Source organism: Pseudophryne corroboree, chromosome 1, assembly GCF_028390025.1.
Source record: "Pseudophryne corroboree isolate aPseCor3 chromosome 1, aPseCor3.hap2, whole genome shotgun sequence".
Taxonomy (NCBI): Eukaryota; Metazoa; Chordata; class Amphibia; order Anura; family Myobatrachidae; genus Pseudophryne; species Pseudophryne corroboree.
In genome coordinates, this window is record NC_086444.1 from 907,380,823 (window position 1) to 907,399,954 (window position 19,132).

At 47.6% G+C, this 19,132-nt stretch overlaps 1 protein-coding gene across 10 annotated transcripts in view; it reads left to right on the forward strand.

Moving 5' to 3' along the window:
• The window catches only part of ADAD1 (adenosine deaminase domain containing 1), a 660,856-nt gene that overhangs the window by 217,922 nt on the left and 423,802 nt on the right, over window positions 1–19,132 (forward strand). For all 10 annotated transcript variants that reach the window (XM_063920281.1, XM_063920280.1, XM_063920279.1 and 7 more), the window contains exon 4: window positions 10,960–11,112. In XM_063920281.1, coding sequence (XP_063776351.1) covers window positions 10,960–11,112 — 153 coding nt within the window. The remainder of the gene's footprint in view (window positions 1–10,959; window positions 11,113–19,132) is intronic.

Sequence of the window (19,132 nt, forward strand, 5' to 3'; positions counted from 1 at the left end):
TGACGATCGGGCTGAGCTTCATATGAAGGCTGCGTTTTTGCCAAAAGTGGTTTCCGCTTTCTACATCAACCAGCCGATCATGGTCCCTGTTTTGTCCGATGATGCTGCATCCTCCCGCTCCTTGGATGTGGTGTGGGCTTTTCGCATCTATGTTGCTGGAACCGCGGCATTGCGCAATTGGATGCCCTGTTTGTGCTCTACAATTTTGCCAGGCGCATTTGGCCTGCTGCTAAGCAGACTCTCGCCAAGTGGATCCATCTGACTCGCCGCCAGGCTTATGTAGCCGTTGCTAAGCCTCCGCCAGTATTTACCAATAAATCACTTTCTCCGATTCCATAGGGGGCACTGGACACATACCCAGTGCTGCATTACCTGCCATTGTTCTGTTTGGTTGTGTGACTGTATGTTGTTCTTGCAGTGTGTCTGCTCCCTTGTTTTGCTGTTGCAGTCTTCGATCACATTTTGTGGTGTTTCCTCCGTTTTATTTTCTCAGTTATTGCATTGCTCTCTGTCTCCATTTGGGCTCAGTTTCTATAACTAGGGCTAATGGGGCATAGACTTGGAGGAGCCAGTCACACTTCTGAATAAATTTAAAGTGCCAGACTCCCTCAACACCAGTCTATACCATACTTGCCTACATGACCCTCTCCATGAGGGAGAAAATGCTCTGTTCCTTTACTTTCCTGGTAATGTATGATTGCCATCACCTGTGGTGAGCTAGTAAATTGATAAGAAAGGTGTTTCACCACAGGTGATGGCAATCATACATTACCAGGAAAGTCCAGGAACAGAGCATTTTCTCCCTCATGGAGAGGGTCAGGTAGGCAAGTATGGTCTATACCCCAGTGTCCCCTATGGAATTGAAGAAAGGGATATATCAGTAAGTACCAAAATCCTGTTTTCTCTAACGTCCTACTGGATACTGGGGCTCCATTGGAGCCTGGCACTTTAAGAATGAATTAGTGTGTGCTGGCTCCTCCCCTCTATGCCCCTCCTAGCAGACTCAGTTTAGAAAATGTGCCAAGTAGCCAGGTGCATATCCCTGGAGCTCCAGAGAGTTTTCTTCAGAATTTGATTTGGTTTATTTTTTTCAGGCAGTACTGGTTGGCAACCAGTCTGCCAACTTCGTGGGGGAGAGACCGAACCAACTTAATATAGAGTTAATGGTTTGTATCCCCGCTGACAGGACACTAAGTTCCTGGTTGATGTTTCTCACACTCCCAGAGTGTGAGCCCACACCGGCAGCATGCTGCCACTCCTAACAGATTCCGAAGACGGACACAGTGCGTGAGTGTTACATCTTCGTCCCAGTTAGCGGGTTCCCGGTGACAATGGCGGCATAAGGGCACGGTGGACACGGGCCACGAGCTGCGGTGCCCGCCGCGGACCCACACTGGCTGAAGAAACGGGGTTGTTTTCTCTGCTTTTTACCTCAGATCTGCTTTTTGCACACAGTACAAATGATAGGGACCGTGCGCCATAGAAGGGGTGGGGCTTCCCGGAGAGCGAGACCAGTGGCTAGAGGGTGTAATTTCCTGCTACAGGCTGCATGCTGACACTGCTGCTCAACAACGGCCACTGAACCACCACTGTACTAGTACCAGGGGGTCTAATAGGAAGAGGGGAGCACATATATGTACAGCGGTTACACCGCTGTCCATTTAGCAAACAAATCTATATATAAATACCCAGCGGAGCTTTGCTTTGGACTGTTGTATTGTGTGCTGGTCTCTATCCTCCCGTGTCACTCCATACAGGGCTGTTTGGGGTTACTGTGTCTGTACACTAACTGTGTTGTTTACACTGTATTCTTATTAACACTGTGTTTTCTGCTATATGAATGTCTGGGAAAAAATCTTTCTCCCTCCTCATGTAACACGAAGTTTACACCTTTCTCACAGGGCTCTTTACTGTGTACCCAGTGTTCTCTGCCTTCACAGGCCAGTGCTATGCAGGAACCTAAATCAATGATTGCTAATACAGGTATTAATACTGAGTTTGCTACGGTTAAGCATGAAAGACAGACCCTTAAACAGTCTATGAACGATTTCCTAGTTAAGGCTGCAGGCCACAGACTGGCTACTCAGCACCCTCTGGTGGTCTCTCATAAACTTAAGCTTCCACAGGAACTCCAGTCTGACACTGAGACTGACTTGCTGGAGTTGGATGATGCAGAGCTGGAGGTGGATGAGTATAATTTCCTTTCCCCTGGAGTTGAGGCCCTAATTTATGCCATTATGGAGGTCCTCAACATCCATGATAAGGAGGCAGAACCTGAAGAGCAATTGTATTTTAATGTAAAGCCAAAATCCTCTGTCGCCTTTCATTTTTCAAAGGAGCTACACTCCCTGTCTAAGGAGGCGTGGGTAAACCCTGACAAGAAATTAATTACACCCAAAACGGTTATTGAATTCCTTTCCTGCAGAGAGACAGAAAAGTTTGGAAAAATCTCCTGTCAGAGGATACTTCAGTGTCCAGGCTGTCACGTAAAATTGTATTGCCTGTACCTCGGGCTTTCTCCCTCAAAGACCCAGCCGGCCTGTAAAATTGAGACTACACTCAAATCAATTTATACTGCAGTGGGTGTAGCTCAACGGCCGACTGTTTGTGGCTGGATTTCTAGGGCCATGGTAAAATGGTCTGAAAATATAGTAAGTGGGTTGGACTCCCTGCCACAAGAGGAGATCATTACTCTACTGCACCACATACAGTATGCGGCTAACTTTGAGTGAAGCCGGTAAGGAATTATGCCTCATCAATGGCCGTACTACGGCTATGGCGGTCTCGGCCTGCAGAGCTCTGTGGCTGCGACAACGGTCAGAGGATGCTGATTCCAAAAAATCCGTAGAAATCCTTCCTTTTACAGGGGATGACCTGTTTGGAGAGGAGCTGAACAAGTGGATCTCCCAGGCAATGGCAGGTTAGTCTATCTCCCGTCTGCTGCACCTCCTGCTAGACGTCCCTACCCTGGGCCCTCTTTGCAGTCCTTTTGTGCGGCGAGATTCAGAGGCAGAGCCAGGGGTGCCTCCAATGCTGCTAGAGGATCTTGTGGTAAAGGGCCCCATACACGAGAACGATAATGTCGGATTTCATCCGATTTTGAACTTTCGGGCCGATAAATCGGATGAAAAGTGTCAAATCGGATGTTTTACATCCGATCCGATGCGCGTTCCCGTGAGTATCGGATCGGAGCCCCTAGGTCGTTAGTGCTCAACCCGTGATATGTCTGATTCCGCAGGCATGGCTGGGATCGCATATGATACATCGTATGCAAAAGGACCGCATATGATGTATCGTATGCGATCCTGCTGCCCGGAAAGCTGCCGGGCGGTTCAAGGGAACTCGTATCCGACTTTAGCCTCTGACATGTCGCTGTAGTGTATGAGGCCCTTAAGTCACGTAAGCCAGCGGCCGTTGGATCTCTGGATCAGTCCTCCGGGTCCTCATCCACGAAGCCCTCTGCGTGATGGTTGGCCCCAGCAGCAAGGCGACTTCCAGGTAGGTGCTCGACTTCAACACTTTGCCCAGGTCTGGGCACTGTCCTACCGGGATCCTTGGGTAAGGGACCTCGTATCGCAAGGATACCGGTTGGAGTTTCAAGCACTACCTCCTCTCAGATTCTTCAAGTCAAGCTTACCAGCTTCACTCGTATCAAGGGTTACCTTGCAAGAGGCCATTCAAAAACTACTCCAAACAGAGGTTGTTGTCCCTGTACCTGCTCCATTACACAAACATGGGTTTTACTCCAGTATGTCTGTTCCGAAACTGTTCGGTTCGGCCCATCTTGAACCTCAAATCTCTGAACCCATACCTACCTGTGTTCAAATTCAAGATGGAATCACTGTGTGCAGTGGTTCACGGTTTGGAGGAGGGTGAATTCCTAGTATCCATGGATGTCAAGGATGCTAACCTTCGTATTCCCATATGGTTTCCCCATCAGGCTTACCTTCGGTTCGTTCTCCAGGACAACCACTTCCAGTTTCAGTCTCTTCACAGCTCCGCGGGTATTCGTGAAAGTCATGGCAGAGATGATGCTGCAATTGCGCAGAATGGGAGTCAACATAGTCCCCTACTTGGATGATCTCCTGATAAAGGCGGTGTCCAGGGAATATCTGCTTCACAGTATCGACCGGACTACTCGCCTACAGATCATGGGTGGATCCTAAATTTCTGGAAATCTCACCTGGAACCATCACAAAGACTTCAGTTCCTGGGAATGATACTGGATACAGGTGGTCATTCCGAGTTGTTCGCTCGTTATTTTTTTGTCGCAACGGAGCGATTAGTCGCTAATGTGCATGCGCAATGTCCGCAGTGCGACTGCGCCAAGTAAATTTGCTATGCAGTTAGGTAATTTACTCACGGCATTACGAGGTTTTTTCTTCGTTCTGGTGATCGGAGTGTGATTGACAGGAAGTGGGTGTTTCTGGGCGGAAACTGGCCGTTTTATGGGGGTGTGCGAAAAAACGCTACCGTTTCTGGGAAAAACGCGGGAGTGGCTGGAGAAACGGAGGAGTATCTGGGTGAACGCTGGGTGTGTTTGTGACGTCAAACCAGGAACTGATCGCAGTTGCCGAGTAAGTGTGGAGCTACTCAGAAACTGCTAAGAAGTGTCTATTCGCAATTTTGCTAATCTTTCGCTCGCAATTTTGATAAGCTAAGATTCACTCCCAGTAGGCGGCGGCTTAGCGTGTGCAAAGCTGCTAAAAGCAGCTTGCGAGCGAACAACTCGGAATGAGGGCCACAGTGTCTCAGAAGTTGTTCCTTCCATTAGACAAGGCCTTGACTATCCAGGCTATGGTCCGCTCTGTGCTCTGACCTCGCAAGATTTAATTTTAATCTTATCATTCGCCTACTGGGCAAGATGGTGGCCTCATATGAGGCCTTCCAGTACAACAGGTTTCATGCTGAATCTGCTGGACAAATGGTCTGGGTCTCATCTACACATGCACCAGATGGTAACTCTGACGCTAAAGGCACATATTTCCCTGTCATGGTGGCTGCAGGTCCCTCACCTTGTGGAGGGTCAGAGTTTCGGTATCCAGTCATAGATACTACTGACAACGGATGCCAGCCTCCGCGGATGGGGGGCTATGACCCAAGGGGACCATTTCCAGGGGAAGTGGTTGAGTCATGAATCTGCACTCCCGATAAATGTATTGGAACTCAGGGCAGTTTACAATGCTCTCCTGCAGGCCGCCTCTTCTTCGAAATCAAGCCATTCAGGTGCAGTCGGACTATGCCATGGTGGTGGCGTACATAAATCAACAAGGAGGAACAAAAAGCAGGGCCGCAATGCGAGAGGTGTCCAGGATACTTCTCTGGGCGGAAGCCAACGCCAGAGCCATCTTGACCATCTTCATTCCAGGCGTGGACAATTGAGAAGCGGATTTCCTCAGCAGGCACGATCTTCATCCAGGAGAATGGGGCCTTCGCCCTCAGGCGTTTCAACAACTGATTCACCGGTGGGGCTGTCCACAAATAGACCTGATGGCTTCTCGTCTCAACAAGAAACTCTGTTGTTACTGTTCCAGGACACGGGATCCGCAGGCTGCGACAGTCAACGCTCTGACAGCAACGTGGACTTACCAGTTTGTATACCTGTTCCCACCAATCCCTCTCATTCCCAGAGTTCTAAAATGACTCAAAAGGGAAAGAGTTCAGGCAATTCTGATTGCCCCGGATTGGCCCCGACGAGCCTGGTGTGCAGACCTCCTGACGATTTCTCTGGATGACCCCTGGCCTCTGGCGCTTATCAAGGACTTCCTTCACCAAGGACCATTCGTCTATCCAGACTTCAAGCGGCTACGTTTGACTGCTTGGAGGTTGAGAGGGAAATTCTAGCAAGAAAAGGCCTCTCCTCCAAGGTTATTTCTACTATGGTCCAGGCCAGGAAGGTGGTTACGTCAAAACATTACCACCATATTTGGAAAAGATGTTTCTTGGTGTGAGGGTAGGAAATATTCTCCTGTGGAGTTTCGACTGGGTCGTTTACTACTCTTCTTGCAAGCAGGTGTGGACATGGACCTACGATTGAGCTCTATCAAAGTCCAGATTTCGGAGCTCTCCATCTGCTTCCAGAAAGAGCTTGCGGTTATGCCGGAAGTACGGATATTCCTGAAGGGGGTTCTTCACATTCAACCACCCTTCGTACCTCCCATTGCGCCGTGGGATCTTGATATGGTTTTGACCCTTCTCCAGCCGGACTGTTTGAACCCTTACATAGGGTGGACTTGAAATATCTCACTTGGAATACTGTTATGTTGCTAGCATTAGCCTCTGCAAGACGCGTGTCAGAATTGGGGAGCCTTATTCTGTAAGAGTCCGTATTTAATATTTCACGAGAATAGGACTGAGCTCAGGACTCGCCCGCAGTTTTTGCCGAAAGTAGTGTTGGCTTTTCACGTTAATCAACCTATAGTGGGTTCAGGTAATGGCTGACACATCAGTTGCTCCAAAGTCCCTGGACGTTGTGAAGGTTTTAAAGATTTACGTCAAGAGGACGGATCGTCACAGGAAATCTGGCTCGCTTTTTGTCCTTTATGACGCTACCAAAGTTGGTCGTCCTGCTTCTAAGCAGTCAGTTTCTCGTTGGCTCAGGTTGACGATTCAACAAGTCTATTCGGCAGCATTGCCGTTGCCGAGCTCTATCCAGGCCCACTCCACAAGGTCGGTGGGTCCTTCCTGGGCGGCTGCCCGGGGTGCCGTGCAGCTACCTGGTCAGGGTCTATAGATTTGACACCTTGGCCAGTGATGACCTTCAGTTTGACCAGTCAGCTTTGCAGGGGTCTGAGCACTCTCCCACCAGTTCTGGGAGCTTTGGGACTTCCCCACGGTACTAAAGTACATTCTCCAGTATCCACTAGGACATTAGAGAAAATAGGAATTTGATACCTACCGGTAATTCCTTTTCTCGTAGTCCGTAGTGGATAATGGGAGTCCGCCTCAGTGCTTCAAATTCCTGCTTTCAAGGTTGTAAGTGTTCTTGGTTGGGTCTGCTGTTGCTGTCCCTCTGCCATGTTGGGTTAGCGTTGCTTTCCTCTGTTCTGGTTAGCTCTGCTATCTGTTACTGTTGTGTGTTGGTTCGTTACCTCACCGCTGTGTTATGTGTTATCCTTCTCTCATATCATGTCCGTCTCCTCGGGCACAGTTTCCTAGACTTAGTCTACTAGGAGGGGCATAGAGGGGAGGAGCCAGCACACACTAATTCTTAAAGTGCCAGGCTCCAATGGACCCGATTTATACCCCACGGTACTAAAGTACATTCCCCAGTATCCACTACGGACTACGAGAAAAGAAATTACCGGTAGGTATTAAATTCCTATTTTTCCCCCACTAATATTGTGTAATGCAGATGATTTATCTAAATCATTTATTGTATTTTTTTTTAAATTTCTAACAAAACTTTGTATGACCTCTCTCCTACTCATTCCCCATAAACAAAATTTAACACATACCCTTAATGCCTAATTGTATTCTTTCCACTACCATTTTTAGCATTAGTAGGATTTTATATGTTATTGAAAGAGGGCAATTTGATCTTTCTACTGTAATAAACTATTCATTATGCAACTGCCAATATTAATGTGAACAAATCATCATAACCCAACAGCCCCCAATCAACCCCATATAAATTACTATCATATTAGCTTAAGGCTTATCTTGTGAAAGTTATCCTTGATAAATCAGCTTACTTTCAAAGTTAGTAACGGAGTCGTCATTCATGAGACATGATACTACGTATGTGTGGCAAAATGGGTAAATTCAACTTTCAGAAATAACTCTAGATTTCAGTTTTCCTGCAAGGTGGTAACATTCTGGTGGTACATCTACATACATTTGGTAAAATTATGACAATTTGTGTAATCTGTGCTACTTTTCTAATAAAGTATGTAATCACCATGATGTAGCAGTGGAATCACCAAGTGCGTAATGAGGATGGTAAACTTTTATATAAAACTGAATTTTAATGTAATCTCTCAATCTGAATAAATACCCGCCAGCATTCTACTCCCCGGCATCCTGGTGTCGGTACCCATACCCAACCTGATAGAAAGGATGGATTGAGCTCATACCTCAGTACGTATGGGTGGTGAACAGGGGTGGATTGGGATGGAAAACCAGCCCGGGAAAATTTATGGAAGCAGCCCTAATGGGGGTGCTGTCTGTTGAGGGGGGGGCAGGATCCCTCCACATAAAGCTTGATTGAAGACCTTCTTTGCATCTTTTGCTGTAATTGTGTCTTGAGACCAGGGGCAGATTGGGAACTAAAAGTGGCCCTGACATGGGCAGCACAAGAGGAATAACATACCGTGTAGCCATGGCAGCATCAATGGATGGCAGAGCTGCTGTACTGCAGAGATGGAATAACAATGAATGGGGACAATGCAGTGCAGTGAGGGCCAGATTTATTAAGCTCGGTGAAGTGATAAAGTGGAAGGTAATAAAGGACCAGCCAATCAGATCCTAACTGACATTTTTCAAACCCAGCCTGTCACATGGCAGTTAGGATCTGATTGGCTGGTCCTTTATCACCTTCCACTTTATCCCTTCACCGAGCTTAATAAATCTGCCCCTGAGTGCGGTGGGCTGCCTGTCATGTGAGTGTGTGTGTGTGGCAGGGGGGATGGACAACATTACAACACAAAAAACAGGCCTCACAGACACGTCTGCCTACCAGGAATCTTCCTGGTGAGCGCTATTGCTAATCCACCCCTGGTGGTGAATAACATTTAATTCGGGTTGGCAAAAACCAGCAAAAATGGTTTTACAATTTTCAAGTACAGACTTTAGTATGAAAAGCTTTGTAGAAACCTTATTAATACTGAAGCAAGAACCATAGCTTACTTTAAAAAAAATAAAAATATCCACATTTGCCTTTAGCTCACTTTCTTTAAAGTTATGTTTAATGTACCATCTAAGCATAAGCAAACCAAATACAGATATGTCCTCATACATCTTTACTGCAGTCATGCCCCTCTTGGCACACCAGATCTTGTAAGATCCTTCTAGCGTTGGTAGTCCCCCCCCCAAAAAAAAAAGTGACTTGGACCACGAGGAGACTGCGCTGATTAATTCAATATGACACTTGTATATCTGTGTGCACCGGAGTCTCTGAATCTGTACACAAAGTTCTACAATTTAGCAGCTGCAGCTTTTTTCCAGTACAAGTTCTGTTCTGCTTCATATACAGTCTCGGTCACACACAATATATGGGTTTAAGACTACTTTTCGGCAATAAAAAGATTCCCGACGTTAAGAGTTGCATGGGACCTGGCTACTCACTCACGCCAGGTATCTCGCATTACTTGGTGTATTGAGGCTATATGTATGAGGACACATCTGTAATAAATCTTCTGGAAATTGATTACATCATATAAAGTGCATCTGGAAAGTATTCACAGTGCTTCACTATTTCCACATTTTGTTTTGTTACAGCCTTATTCCATAATGGAATAAAAAAAAATTCCCTCCAAATTTTGCCATGAAGCTCAAAATTGAGCTCAGGTGCATCCTGTTTCCACTGATCATCCTCGAGTTATTCCTACAGCTTAATTGGAGTCTACCTGTGGTAAATTCAGTTGATTGGACATGATTTGGAAAGGCACACATCTGTCTATATAAGGTCCCACACTTGACAGTGCATATCTGAGCACAAACCAAGCATGGAGTCAAAGGAATTGTCTGTAGACCTCCGAGACAGGATTGTCTTGAGGCAAAAATCTGGGGAAGGGTACAGAAAAATTTCTGCTGCTTTGAAGGGCCCAATGAGCACAGTGGCCTCCATCATCTGTAAATGGAAGAAGTTCGGAACCACCAGGACTCTTACTAGTGCTGGCCGGCCGTCTAATCTGGGTGATCAGGGGAGAAGGGCCCTAGTCAGGGAGGTGACCAAGAACCCGATGGTGACTCTGTCAGAGCTACAGCATTCCTCTGTGGAGAGAGAAGAACCTTCCAGAAGGACAACCATCTCTGCAACAATCCACCAATCAGGCCTGTATGGTAGAGTGGCGAGACGTAAGCCACTCCTTAGTAAAAAGCACATGGCAGCACGCCTGGATGAAAACCTGCTCCAGAGCGCTCTTGACCTCAGACTGGAGTGATGGTTCATCTTTCAGCAGGACATTGACCCTAAGCACACAGCCAAGATATCAAAGGAGTGGCTTCAGGACAACTCTGGGAATGTCATTGAGTGGCCCAGCAAGAGCCCAGACCTGAATCTGATTGAACATCTCTGGAGAGATCTGAAAATGGCTGTGCGCCAACGCTTCCCATCCAACCTGATGGAGCTTGAGAGGTACTGCAAAGAGGATTGGGCGAAACTGGCCAAAGATACTGTAGGTGTGACAAGCTTGTGACATCATATTCAAAAAGACTGCTGTAATTGCTGCCAAAGGTGCATCAGCAAAGTATTGAGCAAAGGCTGTGAATACTTATATACATGTGATTTCTTAGTTTTTTATTTTTAATAAATTTTCAAAAATCGCTTAAACACTTTTTTCACATTGTCATTATGGGGTACTGTGTGTAGAATTTTGAGGGAAAAAATAAATTTATTCCAGTTTGGAAAAAGGCTGTAACATCACAAAATGTGGAAAAAGTGCAGCGCTGTGAATACTTTCCGGATGCACTGTATCAATTACTAATACTGATGTTAGAATGTGAACAGCTCAAAAAGTGCCAAAATAAGCTCAGCATGGGTTAGAAAGCCCTCATCAGCAAAGGGGGGTTAAGATCTCTTTTGGAACTTCCTGGGGTATCTGCAGATGCTAATTAAAGTTGTACTTGACCACTTCATAATAAAATGAAATTAAGATGTCCAATGAACAGCAGACAGTACATTTAGAAAGTTTTATGGTTAAAGTGAAAACTTTATTGTATTGCTTTTCCCCAGGTTAACATACTGTTGATAAATATTGAACTTACATTGTTAACATGCCTATTTTCTTGTGTCTTTAGGAAATGTCTTTGGTGCCTATTTTGCATTTTGTGCTGTCGTTGATGGAATTGAGTACAAGACTGGAATGGGACAAAATAAAAAAGAAGCAAAAGCAAATGCATCAAAATTGGCACTAGATGAACTTCTTCAGTATGAGGACTCTGAACACCAAGGTACTACTAACCAGAGAATCTTCTGCTGTCTTAGTGACATTTTGTTCCCTTTTTCTAGCTATAGTACAGTTCACAATAAAAAAAAAAAAAAAAAAAAAAAAAAAAAATCATATTGTTTTCCAGAGGAGAGGCTCATGAATTGATTAATGAACTTATGGGACTGATTTAGATGTGGTTGGAGTTGCTATCACTACTGCTTACATCAGGCATGTCCAAACTATGGCCCTCCAGCTGTTGTGAAACTACATTTCCCAACATGCCCTGACACAGTTTTGCTGTCAGAGAATGTTAAAGCTGTGTCACGGTATGATGGGATATGTAGTTTCTCAACAGCTGGAGGGCTGCAGTTTGGACATGCCTAGCTTACATAGAAGCAGCAGCTTACATAGAAGCAGCAGCGATAGCACTAATTTGCTGCATTACAGATCTGAACTGCATTCTAGGGCGCGGTATTGGATCGTCTCATCGGCCGGCTGCGTGGCCCACACGCAAGCCGGCCATCACAGGAGCTATCAAGAGGCTAGGAAATCTCTGCCCTCTGACAGAGAATCTGGCCTTGCCACTTTTCTGCAACGGCGGCAACGCCTCCGTTTTGAGAACCAAACCAGATTGACATTCCTGGAGTGAAATGAAATGCCACTTGTTTTAATCCTTCTTTGTGCTGTTGTAGAAGCACCTTTCTGCTAGCATGACAAAACTTCTCCATTCCATTTACCGTATATACTCGAGTATAAGTCGACCCGAATATAAGCCGAGGCACCTAATTCTACCACAAAAACCTGGGAAAACTTATTGACTCGAGTATAAGCCTAGGGTGGGAAATGCAGCTCTAGCCGTACACAGCCCTCAGTGCCAGATATGCCCTCATAGTGCCAGATATGCCCCCACAGTGCTGCCAGATATGCCCCCACAGTGCTGCCAGATATGCCCCCACAGTGCTGCCAGATATGCCCCCACAGTGCTGCCAGATATGCCCCCACAGTGCTGCCAGATATGCCCCCACAGTGCTGCCAGTTATGCCCCCACAGTGCTGCCAGTTATGCCCCCACAGTGCTGCCAGATATGCCCCCACAGTGCTGCCAGATATGCCCCCACAGTGCTGCCAGATATGCCCCCACAGTGCTGCCAGATATGCCCCCACAGTGCTGCCAGATATGCCCCCACAGTGCTGCCAGATATGCCCCCACAGTGCTGCCAGATATGCCCCCACAGTGCTGCCAGATATGCCCCCACAGTGCTGCCAGATATGCCCCCACAGTGCTGCCAGATACGCCCCCTCATGATGCCAGATACGTTCCCTCCCCAAGTGCCAGGTATGCCCCACAGTGTTGTTACTTACCCCTCCGTCGATCCCGCGCTGTCTTCTGGAGGGACACGAAGCGCACAGCACGCGCCTCTCCTGTGTCCCTCCTGCATCTTCGGCGGCCGCGGCGGGTCTATTAAAGGAAATGCCGGTTCGTGATCAGAGGTCACGAACGGGTACTTCCTGTAATAGAACCGCCGCTGCTGCAGGAGGGACACAGGAGAGCCGCGCGCTGTGCGCTCCGTGTCCCTCCTTCACACTGCTCTGCCTCTGCCTGTCACTGACTCGAGTATAAGCCGAGGTGGCTTTTTCAGCACAAAAAAAAGTGCTGAAAAAGTCGGCTTATACTCGAGTATATACGGTATATCATGTATTTTATTTACGTAAATAATACCCAACCTTGTGATATATCAATACACAACTTTTTTTATTTCATTTTCTCTGACGTCCTAGTGGATGCTGGGAACTCCGTAAGGACCATGGGGAATAGACGGGCTCCGCAGGAGACTGGGCACTCTAAAAGAAAGATTAGGTACTATCTGGTGTGCACTGGCTCCTCCCTCTATGCCCCTCCTCCAGACCTCAGTTAGAATCTGTGCCCGGCCAGAGCTGGGTGCTCCTAGCGGGCTCTCCTGAGCTTGCTAGAAAAGAAAGCAATTATAATACCTTTTGGCACTTAAATACACATAATACAGTCTGAAAACTGTATATGTGTAAAAAACCCCACCATTAAGTTACATAAAACGCGGGACAGAAGCCCGCCGCTGAGGGGGCGGGGCCTTCTTCCTCAGCACACCAGCCCTATTTTCCCTTCACAGCTCCGCTGGAAGCAGCTCCCCAGGCTCTCCCCTGCAGTATCCTGATACAAGAAGGGTAAAAAAGAGAGGGGGGGCACATAAATTTAGGAGCGAATAAGATATTTAAGCAGCTATTGGGTAAATCACTTTTTATAGTGTAAATCCCTGTGTTATATAGCGCTGTGGTGTGTGCTGGCATACTCTCTCTCTGTCTCCCCAAAGGACTTTGTGGGGTCCTGTCCTCAGTCTGAGCATTCCCTGTGTGTGTGCGGTGTGTCGGTACGGCTGTGTCGACATGTTTGATGAGGAGGGTTACGTGGAGGCGGACCAGGGGCAGATAAGTGTGGTGTCGCCCCCGACGGGGCCGACACCTGATTGGATGGATATGTGGAAGGTCTTAACCGACAGTGTCAACTCCTTACATAAAAGGTTTGATGACGCAGCAGCCTTGGGACAGCCGGGGTCTCAGCCCGCGCCTGCCCAGGCGACTCAGAAGCCGTCAGGGGCTCATAAACGCCCGCTAGCTCAGATGGTAGACACAGATGTCGACACGGAGTCTGACTCTAGTGTAGATGAGGATGAGACAAATGTACAGTCTACAAAAGCCATCCGATGCATGATTACTGCAATGAAAGATGTTTCTCTGACGTCCTAGTGGATGCTGGTAACTCCGTAAGGACCATGGGGAATAGACGGCTCCGCAGGAGACTGGGCACATCTAAAGAAAGAATTAGGACTATCTGGTGTGCACTGGCTCCTCCCCCTATGACCCTCCTCCAAGCCTCAGTTAGATTTCTGTGCCCGGCCGAGCTGGATGCACACTAGGGGCTCTCCTGAGCTCCTAGAAAGAAAGTATAGTTTAGGTTTTTTATTTTACAGTGAGACCTGCTGGCAACAGGCTCACTGCACCGAGGGACTAAGGGGAGAAGAAGCGAACCTACCTAAGTGGTGGTAGCTTGGGCTTCTTAGGCTACTGGACACCATTAGCTCCAGAGGGATCGCACACAGGACCCGACCTCGTCGTCCGTTCCCGGAGCCGCGCCGCCGTCCCCCTTACAGAGCCAGAAGCAAGAAGGTCCGGAAAATCGGCGGCTGAAGACTTCTGTCTTCTCCAAGGTAGCGCACAGCACTGCAGCTGTGCGCCATTGCTCCTCATGCACACCACACACTGCGGTCACTGATGGGTGCAGGGCGCTGGGGGGGGGCGCCCTGAGCAGCAATAAAAAAGCACCTTGGCTGGCAAACTGACACCATATATAGCCCCAGGGGCTATATAGGTGTATATTAACCCCTGCCAGAATTATTAAAATAGCGGGAGAAAGGCTGCCGAAAAAGGGGCGGAGCCATCTCCCTCAGCACACTGGCGCCATTTTCCCTCACAGCTCCGCTGGAAGGATCGCTCCCTGGCTCTCCCCTGCAGTCCTGCACTACAGAAAGGGTAAAAAAGAGAGGGGGGGCACAAATTTAGGCGCAGTATAATATATATATGCAGCTATAAGGGAAAACACTCTTTATAGGTGATATCCCTGTGGTATATAGCGCTCTGGTGTGTGCTGGCATACTCTCCCTCTGTCTCCCCAAAGGGCTTTGTGGGGTCCTGTCCTCTGTCAGAGCATTCCCTGTGTGTGCTGTGTGTCGGTACTGCTGTGTCGACATGTATGATGAGGAAAATGATGTGGAGGCGGAGCAAATGCCTGTGAATGTGATGTCACCCCCTGCGGGGTCGACACCTGGGTGGATGGACTTATGGAAGGAATTACGTGACAGTGTCGACTCCTTACACAAAAGGTTTGATGACATAGGACAGCCGGCTACTCAGCTTGTGCCTGTTCCAGCGTCTCAAATGTCATCAGGGGCTTTAAAACGCCCGCTACCTCAGGTGACAGACACAGATGTCGACACGGAAACCGACTCCAGTGTCGACGACGATGAGACTAGTGTACCCTCCAATAGGTCCACCCGTTACATGATTGAGGCAATGAAAAATGTATTACACATTTCTGATAATACCCCAGGTACCACAAAAAAGGGTATTATGTTTGGTGAGAAAAAACTACCTGTAGTTTTTCCTGCATCTGAGGAATTAAATGAGGTGTGTGAGGAAGCGTGGACTTCCCCCGATAAGAAATTGATAATTTCTAAACGGTTATTGGCAGCGTACCCTTTCCCGCCAGAGGATAGGTCACGTTGGGAAACACCCCCTAGGGTAGATAAGGCGCTGACACGCTTATCAAAAAAGGTGGCACTACCGTCTCCGGATACGGCCGCCTTAAAGGAACCTGCTGATAGAAAGCAGGAAACTACCCTTAAAGCTATATACACACACACGGGCATTATATTGAGACCAGCTATTGCATCAGCATGGATGTGCAGTGCTGCAGCTGCGTGGTCAGATTCCCTGTCGGATAATATTGATACTATGGATAGGGACAATATTTTGCTGACGATAGAGCATATAAAAGACGCCGTCTTATACATGCGTGATGCACAGAGGGATATTTGCCGGCTGGCATCAAAAACAAGCGCTATGTCCATTGCCGCCAGAAGGGGGTTATGGACTCGGCAATGGTCAGGCGATGCCGACTCGAAACGGCACAAGGAAGTTTTGCCCTATAAGGGGGTGGAACTGTTTGGGGAGGGTCTTTCGGACCTCGTTTCCACAGCTACTGCTGGGAAATCGACCTTTTTGCCACAGGCTACCCCACAGCAAAAGAAAGCACCGTATTATCAGGTACAGTCCTTTCGGCCCCAGGAAAGCAAGAGGGCTAGAGGCTCATCCTTTCTGCCGAGAGGCAAAGGTAGAGGAAAAAAGCTGCAGCACACAGCTAGTTCCCAAGAGCAGAAGTCCTCCCCTGCGTCCGGTAAGTCCACAGCATGACGCTGGGGCTGCTCAGGCGGACCCGGGTACGGTGGGGGCCCGTCTCAGAAATTTCAGCGCACAGTGGGCTCTCTCACAGGTGGATCCCTGGGTCCTTCAAGTAGTATCTCAGGGGTACAGGCTGGAATTCGAGACGTCTCCCCCCCGCCGTTTCCTAAAATCTGCCTTACCGGCAACTCCCTATGCCAGGGAGGCAGTGTTGGTGGCTATTCAAAAACTGTATTCACAGCAAGTGATTGTCAAGGTACCCCTCCTTCAGCAAGGAAAGGGGTACTATTCCACAATGTTTGTGGTACCGAAACCGGACGGTTCGGTGATACCCATCTTAAATTTAAAATCCTTGAACACTTATATCAAAAGGTTCAAGTTCAAGATGGAATCGCTCAGGGCGGTTATTGCGAGCCTGGACGAGGGGGATTACATGGTCTTCCTGGACATCAGGGATGCGTACCTGCATGTCCCCATTTACCCTCCTCACCAGGAGTACCTCAGATTTGTGGTACAGGACTGTCACTATCAGTTCCAGACGCTGCCGTTTGGGTTATCCACGGCACCGAGGGTCTTTACCAAGGTAATGGCCGAAATGATGATACTCCTTCGCAAGAAGGGAGTTTTAATTATCCCGTACTTGGACGATCTCCTGATAAAGGCGAGGTCCAAGGAACAGTTGGTAGTGGGGGTAGCACTTTCTCGGGAAGTGCTACAACAGCACGGCTGGATTCTCAATATTCCAAAGTCACAGCTGGTCCCGACGACACGTCTTCTGTTCCTGGGAATGATTCTGGACACAGACCAGAAAAAAAGCAAATTAAACTTACCGATAATTTCATTTCTCCGAGGTACTTCATGGCAGCCCTTACTCTTGGGATTGTATCCCATTCCTAAACTTAGACAGGGAATCCTCTCAACACTTTAGGACCACCCACCTTGGGTATATAGCCCTGCTCCTCCCCTTCCTCCATTAGTCTTTTGAGTGTCTCCTGTGACCAAACTATATTTAAACTTCACTAAGGGAGGGTATATTGTAGGCTGCCATGAAGTACCTCGGAGAAATGAAATTATCGGTAAGTATAATTTGCTTTTTTCTCCTACACTACTTCATGGCAGCCCTTACTCTTGGGATATACCAACACTCAATATAGGGAGGGCAATAAAAAATACCACAGACATCTTGTCAATGCTGAAAACTATAATTTGTTTAATTCAATGCTGCATCAAAGACACGTTTCCCAAAGTGTGCCTCCATAACATCCACCGCATAATGACTGGAGAATGTATGCATAGAAGACCATGTGGCTGCTGCACATATATCCTTCGCCGAAAGCCTTGCCTTCTTAGCCCAGGAAGCTGCCATGGCCCTGGTAGAGTGTGCCTTTAGCTGCTCCGGAACCTCTTGACCATTCTGTTTGTAAATAAACCCCAGGAGTTCTGTGATCCATCTGGAGATGGTCTGTTTCGTAGGTTTCTCACCCTTCCTTGCACCTGAATATAACACAAAAAGGTGTTTCGTCTTACGGAACTCTTTCACTCTATCCAGATACACTGAAATTGCTCTGATTAGATCCAAACTATGCATTCTCTTCTCCTCCTCATTCTGCGGCTGTGGGTAGAATGATGGTAACATGATGTCTTGATTCAAATGGAAATCTGACACCACCTTAGGCAAAAATTCTGGATTAGTCCTTAAAACAAGTCTACCCGGAAGGAAATTAAGGTAGGGCTCCTCTGACCACAGGGCCTGTAGCTCTCCAACTCTTCTGGCTGACGTAATGGCTACCAGGAACACTACTTTCCAAGTTAGAAATTTAACTGAGACGTCCTGCAATGGCTCAAACGGAGACAACATTAATGAATTTAAAACTAAATTCAGATCCCACGGAGCGACCACCGACCTGAAGCGAGGTCTTATCCTTTTAATTGCCTGACAGAACTTCCTCACTAAGCTCTCATCAGATAATCTTCTCTCCACTAGGACACTCAGTGTTGCTATCTGGACCTTGATGGTAGATACCGCCAGCCCCTTCTCAAATCCATCAAACAAGAATTGAAGGACCTGCGATGTCTCTGCTTCCTGCGGGTTAAATCTTGAGCCCGACCAGGAAATGAAAGTTTTCCAGACTCTATAGTAGATCTTAGAGGATACCTTCTTTCTCGACTGAATCAACAAATTAACAACTTGCTCAGACAACCCTTTATCTCTCAATAATTGCCGTTCAATTTCCATGCCGTCAAATGCAGTTGTCGCAAATTCGGGTGCAGCAATGGACCCTGATGCAACAGATCCGTTATTAGCGGCAACGTCAAAGGTTCCCCTGCTGCCATCCTCAGTACTGAAGGAAACCACGCTCTCTTTGGCCAATATGGAAGAACTATTATGACCTGCGCCCTCTCTTCTCTGATCTTCCTTAGAATACGTGCAATCATTGGAAACGGAGGAAAAACATATGCTAGTCTGAACCCCCATGGGAGAGAGAAGACATCCACCCCGCTTGATCCTGGGAGATGATATCGGGAGAAGAACAGAGGAACCTTCGTATTGATGTGTGGGGCCATCAGATCCACCTGTGGCTGGCCGAACCTTTGTACAATCTGATTGAACACTGCGTCGTTCAATTCCCACTCTCCTGGTAACACCTCTTGTCTGCTGAGGAAATCTGCCACGTAATTGTCTACTCCGGGAACATGTAGTGCTGATAGGGATTCTAGATGACGTTCCGCCCAATGAAGTATGTTTGACACCTCTTCCATTAATACATGACTTCTGGTGCCTCCTTGCCGATTGAGATAGGCTACCACTGCTACATTGTCTGAAAATATCCTGAGATGTTTCCCCTGTAACTGCTTCTGGAAATATTTCATCGCCTTCCACACAGCTCTCATTTCCCTGTGGTTTGAGGATAATCTTCTCTCCTGGTGGTTCCACCTTCCTTGGCAGTTCTGTTGCAACAGGTGCGCCCCCCAACCGACTGCACTTGCATCTGTTGTTAGAATGAGGAAGTGACGATCCGACAGAGTCGTCTTCCTGTCGACCAGTTCTGTTTC